This window comes from Phaenicophaeus curvirostris, chromosome 5, assembly GCF_032191515.1.
Source record: "Phaenicophaeus curvirostris isolate KB17595 chromosome 5, BPBGC_Pcur_1.0, whole genome shotgun sequence".
NCBI lineage: Eukaryota > Metazoa > Chordata > Aves > Cuculiformes > Cuculidae > Phaenicophaeus > Phaenicophaeus curvirostris.
In genome coordinates this window covers 27178201-27199157 of record NC_091396.1, presented here as the reverse complement: position 1 = coordinate 27199157, position 20957 = coordinate 27178201, and the positions used below count along the sequence as shown (strand labels likewise).

Here is a 20957-nt window from a genome sequence, read left to right as displayed (position 1 = left end):
TAATTTCCTATTGCTGGCAGTAGGAAGTATTCCTAAAAATTCTAGTTTACAGAACAAAGAGAGCGTAAATGCGTTACATTTTGTTGCACCTTGTGAATATGTTTCACCACAGGCTGTCCATAGTGCCAGGTAGAGAAATACTGCATGGTAGCTGCCTGGAAGGTGAAGAGGCTTGTGGGAGGAATTAATAAACTTGAGTCCATCCCTCTTATTGGTTTGTGACCCCCTTACTGGTTTGTGTGGATGTTAGCATAGGCACAAACAGGTATCTGTATTTAGACAAGTTATTTGTTTAACATAAAGCCTGAAAAAATAATTTCGACCTGCTAATCCTCTTTATGTATGTTTTGTCCCCTCCCACTCAACGCTTCTGGTCAAAATGAGAATAGTTGTTGGGGTTTTTTTCCATCTTGTAAATAGTATTACTTTGGTTGTGAGACCTCTCGGTTCATTCTTGGACTGGTGTGGTAGGAAGGGCTGCAACCTCAAAGGGCAGCAAATGTTTTCCGTTTTATTTGCTGCCGCAGTAAGGGCAAGGCCATCCTCCTCCCGGAATCGCATGTATGGAAGTCTGTGTTTCTTCCACCTCCTCTCTTAGGTTGTCCTCTCCTTTCCACGGGACCCCCAGGTGAGGGTTGGGGCAGGCCTTACACCAGCCTCCCTTGTCCCCCCGTTTTGCAGCTTTCATCCTGACTCAGAGGAATTGGCACATTTCTTTCCGGGAACAGAAACAATACGAACTTTAATTTTTTTAAAAAAGAAAGGCTATGTATATAATTATATATAAGAAAAAAACTGAAATACAGGTATTTAAACGCCATCGGTAAACTCATGCATGCGTACGGCGTCTTCCCCCCACCCCGCCCTGCTGGATGCGCAGCGTCCAGGGTATGAAATGATGAAAACCTCATTAAAAAATAACAGATGGGACTCCCGGCAGCCCTTGAGGGAGCTGAAGCTTCCTTCTCTGGACACGATTGGCGTGTCCCTTATTCCAGACGGTGTGTATGTGTGTGACAAGGCTGGGACCGCATTCGCGTGGGAGACGTGGAGCGGGGATGCCTTAGGAATAAGCCATGTCCACTCGCACGTCCTCCAGCACTACCTTTTCCTTTCGCCTGTTAAATCCCTCCCGCTTTATTTATGAATGTGTGTTTTTATACTTTTGGCTTTAGGTAAAATAATCCTTTAAACTGTCTTTTTTTTTTAATTATTTGGGGAGAAAAAATAATAAAAATCGTTTGTTGGGTTTTGGTTTTGCTTGGGTGGTTTTTTGCAGTGTGAGGCTCCCTCCTTTCTAACTCCGTGTCCCTTTGTGCCCCGCGTCTCCACGCGGGTCGGTGAGGCCGTGACGCGCGGGGCGGGGCGATGGCGGCGTTGCGGGGCCGCCTGGCCGCCTTCCCGCGGGAGGCGCGCGGTGAGCGGGGCGGGGGAACCGCAACCGGGGCGGGGGGAAGGGGGGGGAAGGGGGAAAGGGGCTGCCGCCCCCGGCACGGCCGGGGACCTGCCTGCTCATGGCGGGGCCCGGAACCGGGTGGCTATTAAAGTCTCTTCCTGCCCGAGGAAGGCGTCCCTGCTCCTAGCAGGGCAGTAGGAACTGGGGAACCCTTCAGGTCCCCCCCGCTCATGGCACGGAGTTGGAACTGGACACTTAAGGTCCCTTCTTGACCACGGCAGGGATTTGGAACTCGGTGAAACTTAAGGTCCCTTCCGCCCGTGGTGGGATTTGGATCCGGGTGACCCTTAAGGTCCCTTCCTGTCTCTGGTGGTATTTGGATCTGGGTGATTCTTTAAGGTCCCTTCCTGCCCCTAGCGTGGGTTGCAACTGGGTGACTATTAAAGTCTCTTCCTGCCCGTGGAAAGCGTCCCTGGCCCTGGCAGGGGTTTGGAACTGGGTGATCCTTAAGGTCCTTTCTTGCCCATGCCTGTGGGTTAGAACTGGGTGACCCTTTAGGTCCCTTCCTGCTGCTGGCATGGGGGTTGGAACTGGGTGATCCTCAAGGTCCCTTCCTCTCCGTGGTGGGATTTGGAACTGGGTGATCCGTAAGGCCCCTTTCTGCTCCTGGCAGGGGGTTGGAACTGGGCTATCCTCAAGGTCCCTTCCTTTCCGTGGGGGGATTTGGAACTAGGTGACTCTTAAGGGCATTTCCTGCCTGTGGGAGGTGTCCCTGCCCATGGCATGGGGGTAGGAACTGGGTGCCCCTTAAGGTCCCTTCCTGCCTGTGGCTGCGGGTTTGAACTGGGTGACCCTTTAGGTCCCTTCCCGTCCCTAGCACAAGTTGGAACTGGGTGACTGTTAAAGTCCCTTCCTGCCCTTGGAAGGTGTCCCTGCCTCTGGCAGGGGGTGGGAACTGGGTGATCCTTAAGGTCCTTCCCTGCCTATGGTGGGATTTGGAACTGGGTGACCCTTAAGGTCCCTTTCCACCTGTGGCGTGGGGGTTGGAATTTGGTGGCCTTTAAGGTCCCTTCCTGCCCCAAACTCTCTGATTCAATCTTGTAAAGACCTTGGCAAAAAAAAAAAAAAAAAAAAAAAGAAAGAAACTGGAGAAAATTCCCCTTTCAGGTTGATTTGTAGCAAACCAAAGCACTATTCCAGCTTCCAAAGATCTCCCTGCAGAGGGAAGATTGGAGGGGCATCTCCTGTAACATGTGTCCTTCATGCCCACTCTCCGTGGTGTGGGCAGCTGCGGGACAGGTTGTGGTGACAGCTGAGGAGTGGCAGGGCGATGGACCGAGGCACCTGCCTGTCCCCAAAACTCTCCTGAACAGCCCCTGGGGTTTAACAGTGATTTCTGGAGCTGGCGAGGAGAGCACTGCTTGCTTTCAGTGGGGCATCTGTGCTGTTGGGTTTGAAGCCAGGTTGCATGCTTGCAGAGGATATTTTGCTTAGGATGCTGAGTAAAACTGTTTCATGTTTGCCTGGACAGAGCTGGGGTTGACAGAGTTCGTGCCCTACCTTGATAGGCCTCCATCCCCACTGGAGTTTTACCGAGAATGGGTGAGTCCAAATAGACCTTGTATAATCCAGAATGCTATCAGCCACTGGCCGGCTCTGGAGAAATGGACCTTGGCGTATCTCAGGTATGACCTCAGTGAAAGGCCCTTTGTTAATCTTTGATTTTGTCCATGAGATTACCTCAGATTCCTCTGTGCTTCTGTATGAAGATGTTCAGTCTTGCCAGACTCCTGGGAATTTCTTCCTGCAAGCACACTGGTCTGACCAGTTCCATTGGAGTCCAAAGGGACTGCATGTTTTGGCTCTGTGCAGCCAGGCAATTTGTACTGCTCCAATTACTGTACTCTGGCTGGTGCTCTGCCCTGTAGCCACCACATGGAGTGGGGCTGTGGTGCTGTGGTCCTGGCTGAGTACACTGTGGTGTTCTTTTAAAAAACAACAAATGATAAGCACTTTAACAATAATTTTTTTTTAAAAAAAAAGTCCTTTTTTTGAGAGAGAATTTCTGGTTAGACTTGAAATCTATGGGTTTAAAATTAAATTTCTCCTGGAAATTAGGCCTGTTAGCCTCACGATATGTGTGTCTGTCAGTCTCCCTGTCCCCCCTTTCTACCCTGCCTCGATTGTTTTTGAACATATGGCCACTGGGATTTGGTTGGTTTGAGTGGTGCTCCGCCATAGTTCATGAAAAGAAGTAGCTGGAGAGGGCCCTCTGCCTGTGTGGAGGGAAAGGGAGCTCCTTTGTGAACTCACTTATTAAGATACAAGAGGATTTAGGGAGGGGAAAGGCACTACTGTTGCATTGAATGCAGGCAGCAATTGGAGCACAATGCCGGAGTTGTTACCAGACAATAGAAAATCCAGTCAAGATACATCCATCCATGGAAAGGAACACTTATGTTTCCTGCCCATGAAACCGTATTGTTTTTAAAGTAACCAATGTCCAATACATGGGCCAACTGCAAGTCTGGCTATAAATCTTTGCTTTATTTTGCAGGGAGGTAGTAGGTGCCAAGGTAGTGAGCGTGGCAGTAACACCAAATGGTTATGCAGATGCAGTGTTTCAGGACCGTTTTGTCATGCCAGAGGAGCGCCAAATGCCTTTCATGGATTTTTTGGACATTGTGGAGAAGAAAGTGACCTCTCCCAACGTATTCTATGTGCAGAAGCAGTGTTCAAATCTCACCAAGGAGTTTCCTGAACTTGTCTGTGATGTGCAGGCTGACATACCATGGATGAGTGAGGCACTTGGTAAACCTTCTGTTTCTCTTGTATTCAGTAAATATTTTGTATGGACCTTTAAAATAAACGTGCTATGTGCACGGTGTGTGTTTATTCTGTTTCTGTATGCCACAGCTCAGTTTGGTTTCATCCCCTTAGAAATACAACAAGTGGTAGAATACATGATAGTAGGGTAATCTAAGTTTTGGGTTTCAATTACTCCGGAATTGCTATCTGAGTTGGGGCTACCAGAATTGAAACCATGTGATGACAGTGCCATATAGGCATCCTTTTCATGTAGTTTCTCTGATTTAGAGTCATGTTTTGACAGGTATTCATGTCGTTATTACCCAAGCTAACATAACAAACGAGTGAAACATCACACAGACCCCACCCCCTTTGCTAAAATTACATATTCAGAATGTGGAAATAAAGGGTTGTAACCATAGATTTGGCGATGGATAATACCATGCCATGAAGTCTTATGGGCACTGCAGTGGCTTCCAGTGCAGGAGGATGTTGCTGTTGTTTACAGAGTACCAGTTGCAATTAAACTAGCAGAAAATTATTTGAACAACCTTTAAACACAATACTTCAAATCCTTTTTTTTATTGACAACTTTTCTCTATTCCCTAACCGTACAGGGAAGAAGCCTGATGCTGTGAATTTCTGGCTTGGGGAATCGGCTGCTGTGACATCTTGTACGTATTGTATGGTGCTATAAGTCATCTGTGCTTTCAGCACAGGTTTAAGTGGGCTTAATTTGAGTTAATGGCTCAGTAGAACTGTGTGTTTTTTCTGACAAGGCCATTCTGCTTTAATGTGGGGTTTTTTTTACCTTCTTCCTCCTGCACTACTGCAGCCTCTTGCTGCTGTGTCTCTGGGTGTCATTGTGTTAGGCAAGGCACTGGCAATTTATTTAGTTGAATACATTTGCTGCAACTGGCCGCAAGAGGTGGAAACAGGCTGATCATAAGAGGACAAGCTGACACTTTTCAATTTACTGTAGTTTCTGATGTAAAGAAGGAAATAACACCAATTTGCTCTCTTTTCTCTGCATCTCTTTCTCCACCCCCAATCTTAGTACATAAAGATCATTATGAGAACTTATACTGCGTGATATCTGGAGAGAAACATTTTCTACTGCATCCACCGAGTGATCGTCCCCTCATCCCATATGGTACGTAATTTACTATGCAGTATGTCTGGAGGTTGAAAGGAGGAGAGACCAAAATATTGGAAGACACGAAAAAGGGAGGGTAACATTTTGATGTTTATGCAATGTTATGCTTTCCCGTGTGAACAGATATATCTTCTATTTCGTGCTGAAGGTAGTCTGCAGTACAAACATTATTCTGAGGTCTGGTTTTCCAGTCTTGTAAAGTTATAAGGTCATTGATACTCATGGCAGTCTCTTCAGCTTTAGAAAATTTTAATTATTCAAGTATCTTGTCAGGATTGTAGCTTGTCATCTTCGATGTTTAACAGATTTGGAATCTGCCTGCTCATCCTATTCTCTAGGAAAAAAGTCAAGAAACTGAAAAATGAGTTGTAATTTAATGAAATACTCAAGTTACTAACTGAATCTCTGAAAACAGGAGAAATGAAAAAAGACATTCTTACAGCAGCATTACCTTCATTGCCCATTTTCTGTTTCTTTATATTGCTCTCCTGAGTGCACAGTAATAGTTTGTTATATTGCAGTGCCATCTAGAAGACGGACAGTTTAACTTTATGCCTCATAAAGTAAGACTTTATTTTCCCATTCCTTGACTTTCAAATGTTCAGATTAAGAGAATACAGAGTGCTATAGTACACTAATATAATTCTGCTTAGATATATGCACTGCTATAGTATGTTATTTATATTGGTTGTATTTTGTTCACAGCCTTGAAGTTATAGAATGCTTTGTGTTGGAAGGGACCTTTAAGGTTATCCAGTCCATTACCCCTGCCATTCACTAGGTCAGGTGGCTCAAAACCCCATCCAACCTGACCTTGAACACTTCCAATGATGGGGCGTCCACAACTTCTCCGGGCAACCTGTTCCAGTGCTTCATAACCCTCGTTGTAAAAAATTTCTTCCTTGTATCCAATCTAAATCTACCTTCTCTCAGTTTGAAGCCATTGCTTTTTGTCCTGTCACTACAGGCCCTGGTAAAAAGTCTTTCTCTTTCTTATAAGCCCCCTTTATATATTGAAATAAGGGTTTCCTAGGGCCTTCTCTCCTCCAGGCTGAACAACTCCATCTGCCTCATCCTTTCCTTATAGGAGAGGTGGCATCAAATGTATGTGGATGTACAAAATACATGTATGTCATATGAGTCATACTTTGTAAAATGAATTACTGTTAAAGCATAAAACAGAGATAATGCTTACATTTTATAGTGTGTAGCAAAAAGATTATTTTTGTCTTTTTGAACATAAAGATAATGGAGAGAAAATCTCTCAAGGGAGGGCTTAGGGCTTTATGTGCTAAAGCAATAAAAAAAAGCAACCTGCAGTATCTGAAGCAGTTGATGAGCCCTGCTGGATAAAATTAGGAGTGAAAGGCTGGCCACAAGTCCCTAGTAACTCGTGGGTGCTATCTTGCTAGACTATCCTTAGCAGAAAGAGCAGGATATAGAAAATGTGTAGGTCAGGGACACATTTGTGACTTCTGAAAGGGAAACAAGACAGTTACTGTAACAAAATGGTACCAGCACTAAAATGAATTTTGGGGAGAATAATTCCTGTGAAGAAAGAAGGTTGGAATTTCAAACAGGAAGGCAGTTAAGTATTCAGACTGACCAAAAATAAAAAATAAAAGATAAAAATGGACAAAGAGATGGACAGCAAGGAAAGTAAGCTGGTTTTGTCTTAATTCGTCTTTTACTTGGTTAAAGTGTGATGTGCCCTGCCATTAGTTTTTCTGAGGAGTACTCTGACTTGTGACTTCTTTCTGTGGTTCCAGAGCTCTATCAGCCAGCAACCTACCATGTATCAGAAGATGGCTCATTTGAAGTTGTGGATGAGAGGAGTGCAGATAAGGTAAAAAGTACCTAAAGATAGAAAAGATAGTTTTGGGCACCACTGAGCCCTCAAAGTGGCCATATTGATTGATACTTAGAAATCCTTCATTATTCAAAAGAGAACACACAGGTACTTCACTTGTGTTATATTGTTTGCTAAGGACACCGAAGTTCCAGGAAAGATTTTTACTGCACATCTGAAACTATTGATATCTTAAACTACTATTCCCACACCGAATTTCAATAGATGCAGAAAAGGACTTTAAAATGTATCAACAATAAAGGAACTGATTTATTGAAAACTGCAACAAACTCCCCTGCATTCACTTTCATTTGGTCCTCTACTCTGGGCTGGATTTTGCTTTACAGCAGTATCCCCCAGTACAATAAAACATATCTACCTCAATTAACAAATCGTGTTTTCTTAGTAGTAGCAATATTTATTTGATTAAAATATGTAGATCTGGAGGCACTTTATGAAAACTCAGCAACCTTTTGTATCTCATGTCTCTCCTTTTGCTTCTGCAATGTGTGACTAATGCTACAGCTGAACTTGAGCTGGGGCTTCTTCTATTTCCAGAGTGGTGCTCATGGAGCAGTAAGGAGGCATGCTGAGGTTTATACCTCTGCAGGGCATGAAAGAAGTGATGCAGGCAAGAGGGATTTCCCCACTGGAAGTGAAGTTTTAGCTGCTGAAAATAAAATTAGACCCGAGAGCTTTAGAATAATAAAGGAATTTCTAAGAAAACTGGTGCAGATATAATATTGGAGTACAGAGGAGGAACAAATGATTTAAGGGCCTGGAGGTGTTTTGAAAGTATGCCATGACACTGAAATTTCATGGGTGACATTTAGCGCCTTTTCCCTAATTAGAAATGCTTCACCGAAGGACACAATTTTTTGCATCCTTGACCTGTTCCAAGTTGAACATGGAAAACTCTGCAGCTGTACCTGTTTGGCTAGGCAAAATACGTATTTTGTAGCACACTAAATTTGGTTATCAGTTGTTTTTCTAGAAGTTTGCTGGAATTTTTTGCCTGGGTCAGTACCATAAACGTACTCTTGCTTTTAGGTGCCCTGGATCCCCTTGGACCCATTGAATCCGAATCTGGAAAAGTATCCAGACTATGCTCAGGCAAAACCTTTGCAGTGTACAGTGAAAGCTGGTGAGATGCTATACCTACCTTCTCTCTGGTTTCATCATGTTCAGCAATCACATGGCTGCATAGCAGGTAAAATACACAGTATTTCCAGATATGTTTTTGAACTGTGGCGAGTGCACAGCTAGATATCCCACAGCAAAGAATATCTGGGACCAGAAATCCCTTTAGGATCATCTACCACCCCTCAGGAGGAAAAAGCAATCTTTACTGATGCGTGGGGCTACCTCCTTGCACCCTCTTTTGCTTTTGATTCATAGCACCGTTGACAAGTGCTAGAGACAGAGCAGAAGAAAGTCTTTCTAGTTGTCATGTCTGGAGGAGGATAGCCAATTCAGTAATCGTGACCCAGTTTCTGTTTATAACATAGAGCTAGGCAGTTTGTCTACCTAGCCTGCTGACTGCAGATTGGTCATCTAAATACCTTTCAGAGAGAAAATGCATGTTGTGTGTGCTGTTATCGCATCATGAAAAATGAACCGGGGGAAGAAAAGGAAGCCAGAAAATGTGCGAATCTTAGGCATGGATGTAGACACAATGTGGAAGATATTCTTTTGTTATGTGAGCTGGAATCTGCTCCAACCCATTCTCCTGCCTTGCTAATAAGCTTATGCTTGTGTTACTGTTCCACTGTGCTTATCAAAGCACAGTGTAATTTTGATCTTGTAATCTGTTTCTCTGTAGGATTTATCATCATCTCTCTCTATCTTTTTTTTTTTCCTTCCCCAAGAGAGTTACAGAATTTCAAGCATTGCTCATTTGGTGCAGGTGGAGGGGTAAGGGTGGTGCAAAGTGTTACCATTATATTCTGGAAGTACTGCAAGGTTTGAGGAAGACTTTTTTTTTTGCAATCCTTTATCCTGTCTGCCCTGGAAAAATAAAAACAGTATTTTGAGCAATGTAACATTAGTATTTGTGTAACACTGCAAATATTGCAAGCCCCATTTTTTTCCTAATGTTTGCAATATTGTGCTAAAATACCAAGCTAGCAGTAAAGCAGTGTTTTTGATTCTCCTACACTCCTTTTTGCATAAGTCCTTAAAGATTTTTTTAAAAAGTAGAGTTGGTTTGTGTTGCAAACCCCTGGCTGCTCTTTCTCTGTTGACAAGAAATGCTGAAGAATTGAAAGTTTTGGCCTTTAGTCTGTTACGTATACTGCAGTGTGCATACACTTGAAAAATCAATATTCTCTGGGTCTGCTCCAGTGAATATCTGAAGCTAGGGTATATCCTCCCCCAAGAGCCATTGGTACAATTTTACACTACTTGGCTTATTTTTCTTTGGATGCATACACCAAAATTAAAATGAGAAGCACTGTCTAATTGATGACCATTGTGAAAGAATTTGTCGTCTTTTACACACTCGGATGAAGTGGGGTTCCTATCCAGATATTAAACTTTGCAGTGTGTTTGGTATTCTTGATCTGAAGAGAAGTGTACATATTTGGTCCTAATTATTTTACCAGCTTCTGCTCCAAGAAATCCCCCATATAGAGTACCAAGAGGAGCTGGTTTGACCTAAGACAGAGTTGCATTGGCAGCATTATTAAAGAACTCCAATGTCTGTCTGTGTTATATTTGGCTGTAGTCAAAGATATGCTTGTTTCAAAGTTCAGTCAGTAATAAGGAAAAGCTGAACTGTATAGAACAGTCTGTGAACACATTTGTAAATGATTACATTCTAGTCTTAGACATGTTTTTCCTTTTTCTTGTTTCCTCAGTGAATTATTGGTATGACATGGAATATGACCTTAAGTACAGCTACTATCAACTACTAGATTCTTTAACAAAAGCCATGGAACTGTTATAGCAGAGGTAGGAGACTCAAGCTTCTGATCTCTCTGATGTGATAGAGTCATCAGCATTTCTGAGTGGAGTACAAACATGATTCAAGTGAAAAGAACCAAACATGACATTCTTCCTGAAAAATGTCTGTTAAACAGATCTTGCCTATTTTGCTTGATTTCAGAGTCCAGATCAGTGGGCCATTTTTTTCAGTTTGTAAGTAGAAGGTTATAATAGCATTTTTAGGTCTGTAACATGTTGCCTTGGTGATGGTGAGCAAAATAAAGTTTGAAGGGAGACAATCCAGGTTTTGGAAATCCTGAACCAGAAGCCATGTTAGTTCATATCTACAGGTTGTTTTCATACCAACCCAAGCAGCTGTTCTGCCAGCCACCCATCAGGCTGCATCAGTCCAGCATGTGCATTCTGCTTAGGTCAAAAGTCCTGTCCAGTTGTGATTCACAGGGTTCAGTGGCTGTGGTGTTTTGATGGTGAGAACTTACAACTTCTGCAATAAAAGGTCAGATTAAAAGATTAGTTCTGTACTAATTTCTTGCCTTTTTTGGAAAAAAAATTATGTGATGGGCGGAGGACACCTGGGACAATATGAAAAAGTCAATGCTGGCTATTTTCTGTGTTAAGCTAAGTGGTTTCATTGCTGATTTTTATTTCTTGCCATGGTTGTATTCAAATGTAGCTGCCCTTTCATACATCCTGAACAGTGATATTAGAGTTACTTTGCCAGATCTAGAGCCAATTTGCACATCACCTGTGGTCTCCTGGCATGATGTGTGATGCTGCAGGTTGTTAACTCATTGATTGTTTCATTCCTTTGCAGTTAACTGCTGCCTAACACATGGTCAGGTGGGTTATGTGAACCAGGAGCTGATTTCTGCAGCCTCAATTCCCATGTGTATTTCCACAGAACGTGATATGGCTGCATAGGTGTCTGAGACCCCCCGAGCTGGCGTAGAAAGCTATTAAATACACAGACATTGCAAAGATGTAATATTGTTGCTTATGAAAACAAAATGCTGTTATTTATCTTTAGACCTTCAGGAAGTTCCTTAGAAACATTAGAAATATAGGGAAAAAAAATCGATTTTCCATGTATTAATTAGGAAAATGAAGATATCCTTTAGATGAGGTGGATTGTTGTGAAGAAAAAAAATACAGTCTTTCTTTTACTTTGTCTGTTTCTTTTGTTTTTTAAAGAAACATAGTTAAAGCATAAAGCATCATTTTACCTTGTGGTGCTTGTCCAAAAATTGCTGAAAACTTGAGAGGGCTTTGTTTTGTGGCTAAATTAGGATCATAGAATAGTTTGTGTTGGAAGGGATCTTAAAGATCATCCAGTTCCAACCCCCCTGCCATGGGCAGGGACACCTCCCACTGGATCAGGCTGCCCAAGGCCCCATCCAACCTGGCCTTGAACACCTCCAGGGATGGGGCAGCCACAGCTTCCCTGGGCAACCTGTGCCAGTGCCTCACCACTCTTACGGTGAAGAAATTCTTCCTTATGTCTAATCTAAGTCTGCCCCTCTCCAGTTTATACCCATTGCTCCTAGTCCTATCACTACAAGCCTTTATGAACAGTCCCTCCCCAGCTTTCTTGTAGCCCCCTTCAAGTTCTGGAAGGTCACTGTAAGGTCTCCTCAGAGCCTTCTCTTCTCCAGGCTGAACAAGCCCAACTCTCTCAGCCTGTCCTCAAATGGGAGGTGCTCCAGCCCTCACAGCATCTTCGTAGCTGCTCTTTGGACCCGTTCAAACAGCTCCATATCCTTCTTATGTTGAGGATTCCAGAACTGGACACAATACTCCAGGTGAGGTCTCACAAGAGAGAAACAGGGGCAGAATCCCCTCCCTCGACCTGCCGGCCGCGCTGCTTTTGCTGCAGCCCAAGATGTCCCATTACTTCAGGCTTTCTATCAGGTGTTCCCTGAGCCTCGGCAAAGCCAGCGCTGCAGTCGAGCCCGGACTTACCCGCAGGTGAGGGTAAAGGCTGTTCGAGCATCTCTTTCTGTCGCTTTGGGGCTTGTCATGTAGCCCGTGCCGGTGCCCGAGGGCCGCTGCCAGGGAGGCGGCTCTGAACTACGTCTCCCAGCAGCCCGTGCTGGCTACAGCTGCAGGAATCCGTCACCGCGGTTCCTCTCGGACTTTGGGCAGAGGATTTAAGGCTGGGAAGCGAACTCAGCGGAGCCGGGAAGGCGCCGGGATGTCGGTGCGGGTGTCGGTGCTGCCTTCGCCGCGGTGCCTGTTTGATGCCCCAGTGCGGATCCTCGTGGCGGGTCTCCAGCCGCAGCAGCCCGTCACCCTCCGAGCCAGCCTGGTGGACGAGGGCGGGGATCTCTTCCAAGCCCACGCTCGCTACCGAGCCGGGAGCAGCGGGGAGCTCGACCTCAGCCGCTCCCCGGCGCTGGGGGGCAGCTACCGGGGCGTGGAGCCCATGGGGCTGCTGTGGGCCCTGCAGTCGAAGGCGCCCTACAAGCGCCTGGCCAAGAGGAATGTCCTGACCCCGTTCCGTGTGGACTTGGGAGTGTACGAGGGACACGGGGACGGGGGCCGCTTGCTGGGGAAATGCACCAATGAGCGGTGGTTTATGGGAGAGGGGGTGAAGAGGATTTCGGTCAGAGAAGGTCGTCTGAAAGCAACCCTCTTCCTCCCTCCTGGTGAGTCTTAGTTATGAGCAGGCTGCCCAGGGAGGCTGTGGCTGCCCCATCCCTGGAGATGTTCAAGGCCGGGCTGAATGGGGCCTTGGGAAGCCTGATCTAGTGGGATGTCCCTGCCGGTGGAACTGGATGATCTTTAAGGTCCCTTCCAACCTGAACTACTCTATGATTCGATGTGACTTGCACTGCGCTTTGTGCCCAGTGGCCTCCGGATAAACCCTGAGCAAAGCCGAACCTAATGGTTCCCTCTGTGTGCTTGATCCAACTACTGGGATCCTCACAGCAGAGCAGGGAGAAGCAGATGTTCCAAGCGGGTCAAGCGCTGAGTTGGGGTGGGTGCAGCGGTAACACCAGGCATGTCCTGTTTGCCCTGGCTGAGGGGGGTCAGGACCTCTCCTGCAGAGAGGGCTCTGGGGAAAAGTGCGCTCATTTCTTAGCTCCTCTGTTTAGCTGACAGGACAAAGAGGCCCCTGGTCTTCAGCAGAGCTCTGAAGCGTGACGTCTTCAGCTGTGGAGCAAGGAAGGACGAGGTGTGGTGGGAACACTACACTTGGGCTGCAGCCAGCTTAGGTTGCTCCAACAGCTGCCATGGATCTTCCTGCAGACTCCAGACTTGTCTCTGTATCTCTCTCTTTGGCTAACAAAGAGCTAAAGAAAGCAGGCTCTACCTGGCTGGGCATCTTGACTGCACAGGATACTTAGGAAGATGGGAGGCAAATGAGAAAGCAAAGTCTTTAATTAAACAGGTGACATATTCCACAGCTTTGTACAGAGACAGGGCCAAGACTGGATCATGTGTAAAGCTGCTCTGAGCCCTGAACTGTTTTATATTCCTTGAGCAGGACTTAAACATGAATGCCTTGCTCTGTAATGAATCAAAAATCCCTTGCAGCTGCTGTGAAACCTGCTGTTTTACGGGAAGTCTCGCTGTAAGAATGCGCAGAGCAGCAACAGGAAAGGAAGGTCCTGTGGCTGCAGGAGAAAAACTGAGAAGCCCAGGGGTGAGATCGGACTGAAGTCTGAATTGGCTTAGATAAGTGCTGGTATTTGTGGGTGCATTTTATAACTTGAGTATTTCCTTCGTGGAAAACCTGCTAGCACAGTTCTGAAAGAATTGTAGTGGTACTCTTTGTTAATCAATCCCCAATGGCCTGAGAACATCTAAGCCAATTTCAGCTGAAATTCATGGTGGGGCAACGATGCCCAACATATGAACTTCCTATAGTGAGTTCCTAAGAGAAGAAATATCCAAATTAGTGTCCTTACAGTGATTGTGAGTGTGCCTGAGAACGTGAACCTCCATGGAAAGCTTCAGAGGATTGTTTCCTTTTGATATCTGCTGTCCTGATATGTGCTGAGAGAGCATTCCTCAAAGAGCAAGTGTAGAAACTTTTTTCTGTCAGCATATCTATGTACACACACCTTCAATTGCAGGGCCTGGTCCATTCCCTGGGCTTATTGATTTGTATGGATCTGGAGGAGGTCTTGTTGAATACAGAGCAAGTCTTCTGGCTAGCAGAGGCTTCGTGACTCTGGCTCTTGCTTACATGGCTTTTGAAGATCTCCCTGCCATGCCAGAGGTGCTTGAACTGGACTACTTTGAAGAAGCTGTAAAGTTTTTGCAGAAGCAGCAGAAGGTAAGAGACAAAATTATGATACTCATCCTGTTGAAAACTATTTCCCAGTTTTCTAAAGTGAAATGCTACATGCCACTGAATGCAACTAAGTTTCTGAGATGTTGGAAGGAGACAGCCTTTTCTGAAAGACAGCATGAGACGGAAAAGCATGTGCCTCGGCTTCTGTTTTGCAAGTAGGTGGATAGCTGGTTTTGCACAGCCTCTTAGGACAGTCTATAGAGTGTTGTGCAAACCAGTGTTTGTGTAAGATGAAATCAAAGCAGTTCCTGGACTAGAAGCACCAGATTGCTTAATTCCCCCCCCTACTTCTACATGATTTTAGAAGGGAAAAAAAATCCATTTACTTTTTCTACTATTTCTCAAATATTACAGGAGAAAGTTCTGAGAAAGTTTCAGAAGACAGTAATAAAACACTAATAACAGGATCCCTTATGTTGCAGCATTGGGAAGTGTGCCTTGTCTTAAGAAACTGGGGTTGTACTTGAACATGTATGTGGGATGAGAAAGACACTTTATAGCAATGTATCGTCATACTTAAACCAAAAGGGACCAAGAGAAACCAAGTAGCATTTAAACTTAATGTGGTATTCACTGCACAAAGTTATTTATTTTATAGCATGCGGACACGAATGTAGGCACTCAGAGAGCAGAACACAGTCTTGCTGTTTGCCTTGTTCCTCACAGAGCTCTGAAACTTCCAGAGTATCTTACAAGGCACACACTGTGAAATTAATTTGGTGTGAAGAGCCTTCACTACAAATAAGTTGATTTAAACAGTTTTTGGGCTTACTTGGGTGTAATGAATTATATGTATTCCAAAACAAACCAGAAGATAAGTTAGCTGTAGGAGAGTATCAAAAAACTATGGCATGAAAGAGAATTGATACAAGTAAACACATGAAAAAGTGGTTTTCCAAAGGGGACCCAAGGAGAGAAGATTGAGGATGTTTGGAGGCAGGAACAATAAAAGATAAAATATTGAGAGCAAGTGTTGAGCCAAGATGTGAAGGGAACAAAGAGGCCTTGTTTATGGATGTTAACAGGGAGAAAAAGCGTTACAGGAGGAGGGATGTTGAGTAGGTGTAGAAATCAGAGTCACTCTTGTGGAGCCTCAGCAAAGGAATAAGCGTGTGAGTGATGTAGCTGGACTTGAGAGGGAAGGATGAAATATGGGCGGACTTAGTTGGATGAGTAGTGAGGAAGCAGAACTAGAGACATTATGTCAGCCCAGGAAATGAGGAGTAGTTGATAATGGTTGTTTCATAACTGTGTTTCAGGTGAAAGGTACTGGGATTGGTGTTTTGGGCTTGTCTAAAGGAGCTGATCTAGCCCTTTCCATGGCCACATTTCTACCTGGCATCAAGGCAGCTGTCAGCATATCTGGAAGTGGTTTTAATTCTTTCATTCCCTTGCGGGGGAATGGTTTTACTCTTCCTGCCCATCCATATGATTTGGGAAGGATGAAGATCAGTGCCGAGTCTGGCCTTGCAGATTTTTCAGATGTCCTAGATGATCACAAGGACCCAGCAACCTGGGATTGTCGCATTCCATTGGAGAGGTCCTTGGCCAAGTTCCTCTTCCTGTCGGGACTGGATGACAAGAACTGGAAAAGTGACCTCTATTGCCGAGATGCCGTTAAGCGCCTTCAGCTGTATGGACAGGAGGCAGAGTTTTGCTCCTATTCTGGCGCAGGACACCTCTTGGAGCCACCGTACTTGCCTCTGTGCCAGGCTTCAATCCACAAAGTGCTTGGGATGTTTGTGTGTTGGGGAGGGCAGTGGAGGGAGCACGCCGAAGCCCAAGAAGATGCATGGCATAGGATACAGGCCTTTTTCTGGCAACACTTGATGGACTCAGACATCCCTAAGAGCAAGCTGTAGTGGAAGCTGTCAAAGATGCTGACCAGGGTTGGTATTTCAGCTCTCACGAAGGCTTGGAAACTCATTGAAAGTTTCCTGGCCTGCCTTCCTCTAAACCCCACTACTGCATAGTTTACATTCCCCAAATAATTTTCCATGTTTTAGTTGAATTTGTCTTCTGGCTTCAGCTATACTGTAAATTGTCACACAGCCTGTGTGCTGTAGGCATCTGAGAAAAAGCCACTATCCTGTCATGCAGATTGCATTTGTAATGAACTATCTTTGCCCTCTGTCTCCGGCCATCTCCTTCAGTAGCAGGGAATACTCTCGTAGGAGGAGTTTTCCATTGAATTGTTTAGTCTTGCACCTTTAACTAACCTAGATGTAAACCACACTTTCTTGGGACAGCACGTTAGAACACTAACCTTTCCTCTTGGTATATAATTTCCTCGCATTTCTTAGTAAGAAAGTGCGGCAGTTCTGATCTCAGCTAAGTAAAGAGGCACTCTTGACTTATTCTGAAGTACAACAATAACATGTTTTTTCTGCTACCTCATGAAACAGAAGTGCATCGTGCATCTTACCCAGGTTACAATGGTTGTTTTCCCTGCTGACTCTCGATAAGTTATGTAACAGGATAAAGTTCTCACTGCACTACTCAATAAATCCAATGTGTTTGTGTGTATGCACAGTTTACTTGGAATTATCTAAATGAAGCCTTCGACTGTCTTTATTCTTACAAGCAGCAATCCTGGTGTAGTCATAAACTGTCACTTCATCTGGCTGAAGAGTTTGTGTACAGATGTCCTTACCTCTTATTGGTAGGAGGAGTGGCAGAGTTGGCAGTAAGGTTCTGCACAGTTCTCAAGATGGGTGTGATATAGAGTCTGTTTATCCCCATCTAGGGGCGGCGGAGTAAAGCTACTGCTGTTGCTGAATTCCCAGGAACCCTGTGGAGTGGACTGTCTTGGTGGTCTTGCCACTGTAACAGACAGCTGTGGGCTTGGTGATAGTTAGGATAGGAAATGCCACTCTTCAGAAAGGATGGGCCTTGCCTTCTGGGGAAAATGCGCATTATCCCATTGCTGAGGTCCAAACCTGCCAAGAACAGCTGTGATCTACCTCATGCATTTGTGATGTGGTGGCAAACAGCATCTGGCTGGCATTTTCTAGGTATCAGGTCGCATCAACTGAGCAAATTTTGCCTCCTGCAGCAGTCAAGGCTCCCTTTCTGACCACAGAAACAAGCAGGAGCTGGAGGTCTCTGCCTTTCACTGAGGCAGCAAAGCCTTGCCTTTGAGAGAGCAGTAGTCCCTGGTTTCCAGTTCCTGCTGAGACGTGGGCCCTTCCAGGAGCCTGGATCCTGCTGACAGCTGAACCATGCCCTCTGTTCCTTTGCTTCAGGGAGCAATGACAACTCAAAATGAACATGTTAATCCTCAAAGGGCTGTAGTCTCTCTCATGCAATACACTTAGTGCAGAGTTATGTCCAATTTTCCCACCCCAGCCCTTCCTCAGAATTGTTGATGACTACCACTTGGTTCAAGGCATGAGCAGTTAGAATGGGAAGGTTTCACTCCTGTTTATTTATACAGGTCATCCATAAAGATTTCTACTATTGCCTCTTCTTAATTTCTGCTTGTTCCCTGTATGTCTGTGCATGTCCTGTGCATGTCCTGTGCATGTCCCTGCATGGACTGTGGTTGTTCAAGGATGTTTAGTGAATACATAGGACCTGGCAGAACAGCAACATGTAGCAACGAGGGAATTCGAACACATTTAAGCAGTTCAATCTGAATAAGGGACGTTTGCTTTCCCCTAATTATCCTATTTTATCGAACCATTCAAAAAAACCTGGATTAACCATCCACATTGGCCTCAGACTCAGGGCACAAAGCGGTGAGTTTCTCTGCAGTATAACTAATTTTGTTCTTTTGTTTTTGCTAAACACAGTGAGGCTTATACAGTACACACTGTGGCATTCCCCAGCCTATGGGATAGCTCACATCTATTTTAATCCCTTCTGAGGGGAAGACAAACTTCCTCAGCCTTCAGTGGGCACTTTCCAGATCTGTATGTGGAATTACAAAATTATGAGCTTCTGAGAAAATACATGTTCTTTGTCTACAGGAAGCTACCATTAAGAGGAAAAACACCTCCCATCAGTAAATCAATAGTGTGATTAGTGATGCTTTCATACAGTCTGTTATGTTGTCACATTTGGCAATTGGGTTCAAGGAAAACAATATTGAAAATAGAGGTTGAAGGGAGCTGACTGGTATGTCCATCAATGGCAGTATCACATAGGACCTCTTTGTTTTGTTCCTCTGGAATGAGAGCTTTGCTACCCAGTTAAAAGCCCTTTATTTATCACTTCAGTGACGGCTGGCAGAGAAGACTGAAAAAGCTGATTTAGTTGCGTAGCTCTGTGCTACATACAAACAGTAAAATATGTCAACTAACTCAATTGCACTGGAAATTCTTTAAAAATAATTGGCCTTTTTAATTTAAACTTGAGTTTGAAACTTATTTTCAAGAAACAGAAACTTTAAACCAGAGGGAGACAAATGAGTTGGAAATGGCCTAATTTCAATAAAATGCTTCTGCCTGTTCTTAAACGTATTCTTCAGCGTTTTACTTTAAACATTGGCTACTAATTTCTTTTGCTGAAGAGATGATTCACTTCAATGGGGGTAAGATCGCATTGTTTTCCAAGTTAGTGGCAAAAATTCTACTAGTTGCAGCCTGCAGAGTCAGGGTGCTTTATATACTTTCTCCAGGCTTACAGAGGACAGACAGCATTATTCAGGAACAATGTGGAAGTTATTATTTAATTAAAGATAATTGGCCTGTAGCTGCAAAAGAGAGCCTGTGCTAAGCACAACTGATAAAACTAATAAAAATTGGATGGGGAAAGCTATTGTTGTAATCTACTTGTAATTGAGAAGTGCTTCAGATAAAATAGAGCATCAAAGGACTAGCTTGAACTGAAAGATCTTGGCTTGATGCTAACTTACATCAGTCATCCCTTTGTTTAGCACTTTGCACTATGTATCTGTTATGAGAATGAGAACACAACAATCTTGTGCCACGTCTCTTAAGAAACGGAGAAGCAATCTCCCTACACATAAACTGCTGTGAACAAATTTATTATAAGGGAGCAGTATCTTGCAGTGCTCTTTTGGGGCAGAATGATTTCCATAGGTAATTTGGAATCAGGCAACAACAGACATTGCTGATTTGCTAGTGTATTCTTGAAATTTTTCTTGAAATTATACGAAGCATATATAGCTTATTATTTTAAATTAGGTGTCCCAGAAGCAGATTACAGGCTGTTTGCATGCTGGGAGACCTTTCAACACAGTTTATCCTTTCCATTGTGGGCTTTCTGTGTCACAATGCAGACGTTTTGATTTACACAGCTCCATCCTGCTGCCCTATCTATGCAATAAGCCTTCATGAAAAGTTCCAGGAACACCTAAGATTTTGGAAGCATTTGGGAACTGCATGGAGCAGTAGTTCTGAAGGCTTCCTGAAAAAGCTTATGGAGTTTTTTCCCCATACTTTGTCACATATGTTATTAGGTTGTGTAGAAACCTAATAACCTAAGTTGGAAGAAACAAATTCTTGATGTTCTTCACTGGAGACCTAAAAGTACCAGATCCAATCAAGTATTTATCTGAACACCTGCTAAAGCTTATTATGAAGTATAACTCAGATAGATAAACTGCAGAATTAAAGTAGGCAAAATGTCTCTATTGGAGAAAAGTGAACCTTGGGTACAGAAGACGTGAAGTATTCTTAAGAAAGTAGCTATACATTGAATACCGTGTCTCTGCAGAAGTAGTGGGTATTTGAGGCTTCAGTGAGATTTTACTACAGACTGTGTTGAGCAAGGATATTTCATTGCAAATACACTCCTGTAACACTAGTAGCTTCATACTCAGGAAAAGCATTGTCTCTGGATGGCTTCTTCAAGCAAGGTTGTCTTATAGCCACAGAAAAGGAGGGATGAAGTGAAAGATTAGAATATGAATTTTGTGGTATAATATATAAGCTACCTTTCTCCATTCGCTGTTTGTTTCCTGTGTCTATTTGAAAGTCTAAAAATATTTAGTCCTTTATTTTTTTTAATTTGAAACCTACTCAGTTTTCTAATACATTAGTTGATCATCTGTTATCAGCCTGTGGGATAAGACTTAACATTTAATGACAAAATAAAAATAGTAAAAATTTGTGCTATATTAGTATTTTGCTATGAAGTTCCACCATTTTGAAAAAAAATTCACTATTCTGCACTTCTTAGTGCTCCATGCACATAATTCAGAAATGAAATGTGAGCTAAATATAGTATTAAGTGCAGAGAAAATAATACTTTGTTTGAAGTTTTTCTAGTAGGAAAATTAATGTTTCCAATGAACTAATGCTCCTTGCAGTATTTCCTGCAAAATATTGCTGCTATTTATCATTGTCCAGAACAAAAGTAGAATTGCTAAAACTCACTGTTTTTCAGAGTCTTAAAAAATTGATCATGCAAAATTTATATGAAACCTTATGCTGCCTGGGCCCTGGCTCTAGATAGCACTTCAAGAAAAACAAATGAGTGCATTCTATTAATCTAGGCTCTCTCTTTTCAGGGACTTAGGATACTGAATATTTAA

At 43.8% G+C, this 20957-nt stretch overlaps 2 protein-coding genes across 2 annotated transcripts; both read left to right on the top strand.

Annotated features, from left to right (window-relative positions):
- The first annotated feature begins 1351 nt into the window (after positions 1-1351).
- On the top strand, positions 1352-10663 carry JMJD7 (jumonji domain containing 7). The gene is made up of 8 exons (XM_069858128.1): positions 1352-1417; positions 2928-3081; positions 3954-4207; positions 4822-4878; positions 5262-5357; positions 7130-7206; positions 8260-8419; positions 10068-10663. Exons 1-8 carry the CDS (start codon positions 1369-1371, stop codon positions 10154-10156), a joined length of 936 nt encoding a protein of 311 aa, XP_069714229.1. The 5' UTR covers positions 1352-1368; the 3' UTR covers positions 10157-10663.
- A 1683-nt stretch (positions 10664-12346) lies between these two features.
- Positions 12347-17060, top strand: LOC138721224 (acyl-coenzyme A thioesterase 1-like). Its single transcript, XM_069858110.1, has 3 exons — positions 12347-12800; positions 14235-14437; positions 15715-17060. The coding sequence occupies exons 1-3, from the start codon at positions 12347-12349 to the stop codon at positions 16315-16317; spliced, it is 1260 nt and encodes a 419-aa protein (XP_069714211.1). The 3' UTR covers positions 16318-17060.
- Positions 17061-20957: the final 3897 nt, after the last annotated feature.

Excerpts from the sequence above, each read along its gene's own strand:
- JMJD7 (XM_069858128.1), top strand. The coding sequence starts at position 1,369 with ATGGCGGCGTTGCGGGGCCGCCTGGCCGCCTTCCCGCGGGAGGCGCGC. Across the intron at positions 4,208-4,821 it reads ATGGATGAGTGAGGCACTTG|GGAAGAAGCCTGATGCTGTG; the intron begins GTAAACCTTCTG and ends CTAACCGTACAG. Across the intron at positions 4,879-5,261 it reads ATCGGCTGCTGTGACATCTT|TACATAAAGATCATTATGAG; the intron begins GTACGTATTGTA and ends CCCCAATCTTAG.
- LOC138721224 (XM_069858110.1), top strand. The coding sequence starts at position 12,347 with ATGTCGGTGCGGGTGTCGGTGCTGCCTTCGCCGCGGTGCCTGTTTGAT. Across the intron at positions 12,801-14,234 it reads AACCCTCTTCCTCCCTCCTG|GGCCTGGTCCATTCCCTGGG; the intron begins GTGAGTCTTAGT and ends CTTCAATTGCAG. Across the intron at positions 14,438-15,714 it reads TTTTGCAGAAGCAGCAGAAG|GTGAAAGGTACTGGGATTGG; the intron begins GTAAGAGACAAA and ends ACTGTGTTTCAG.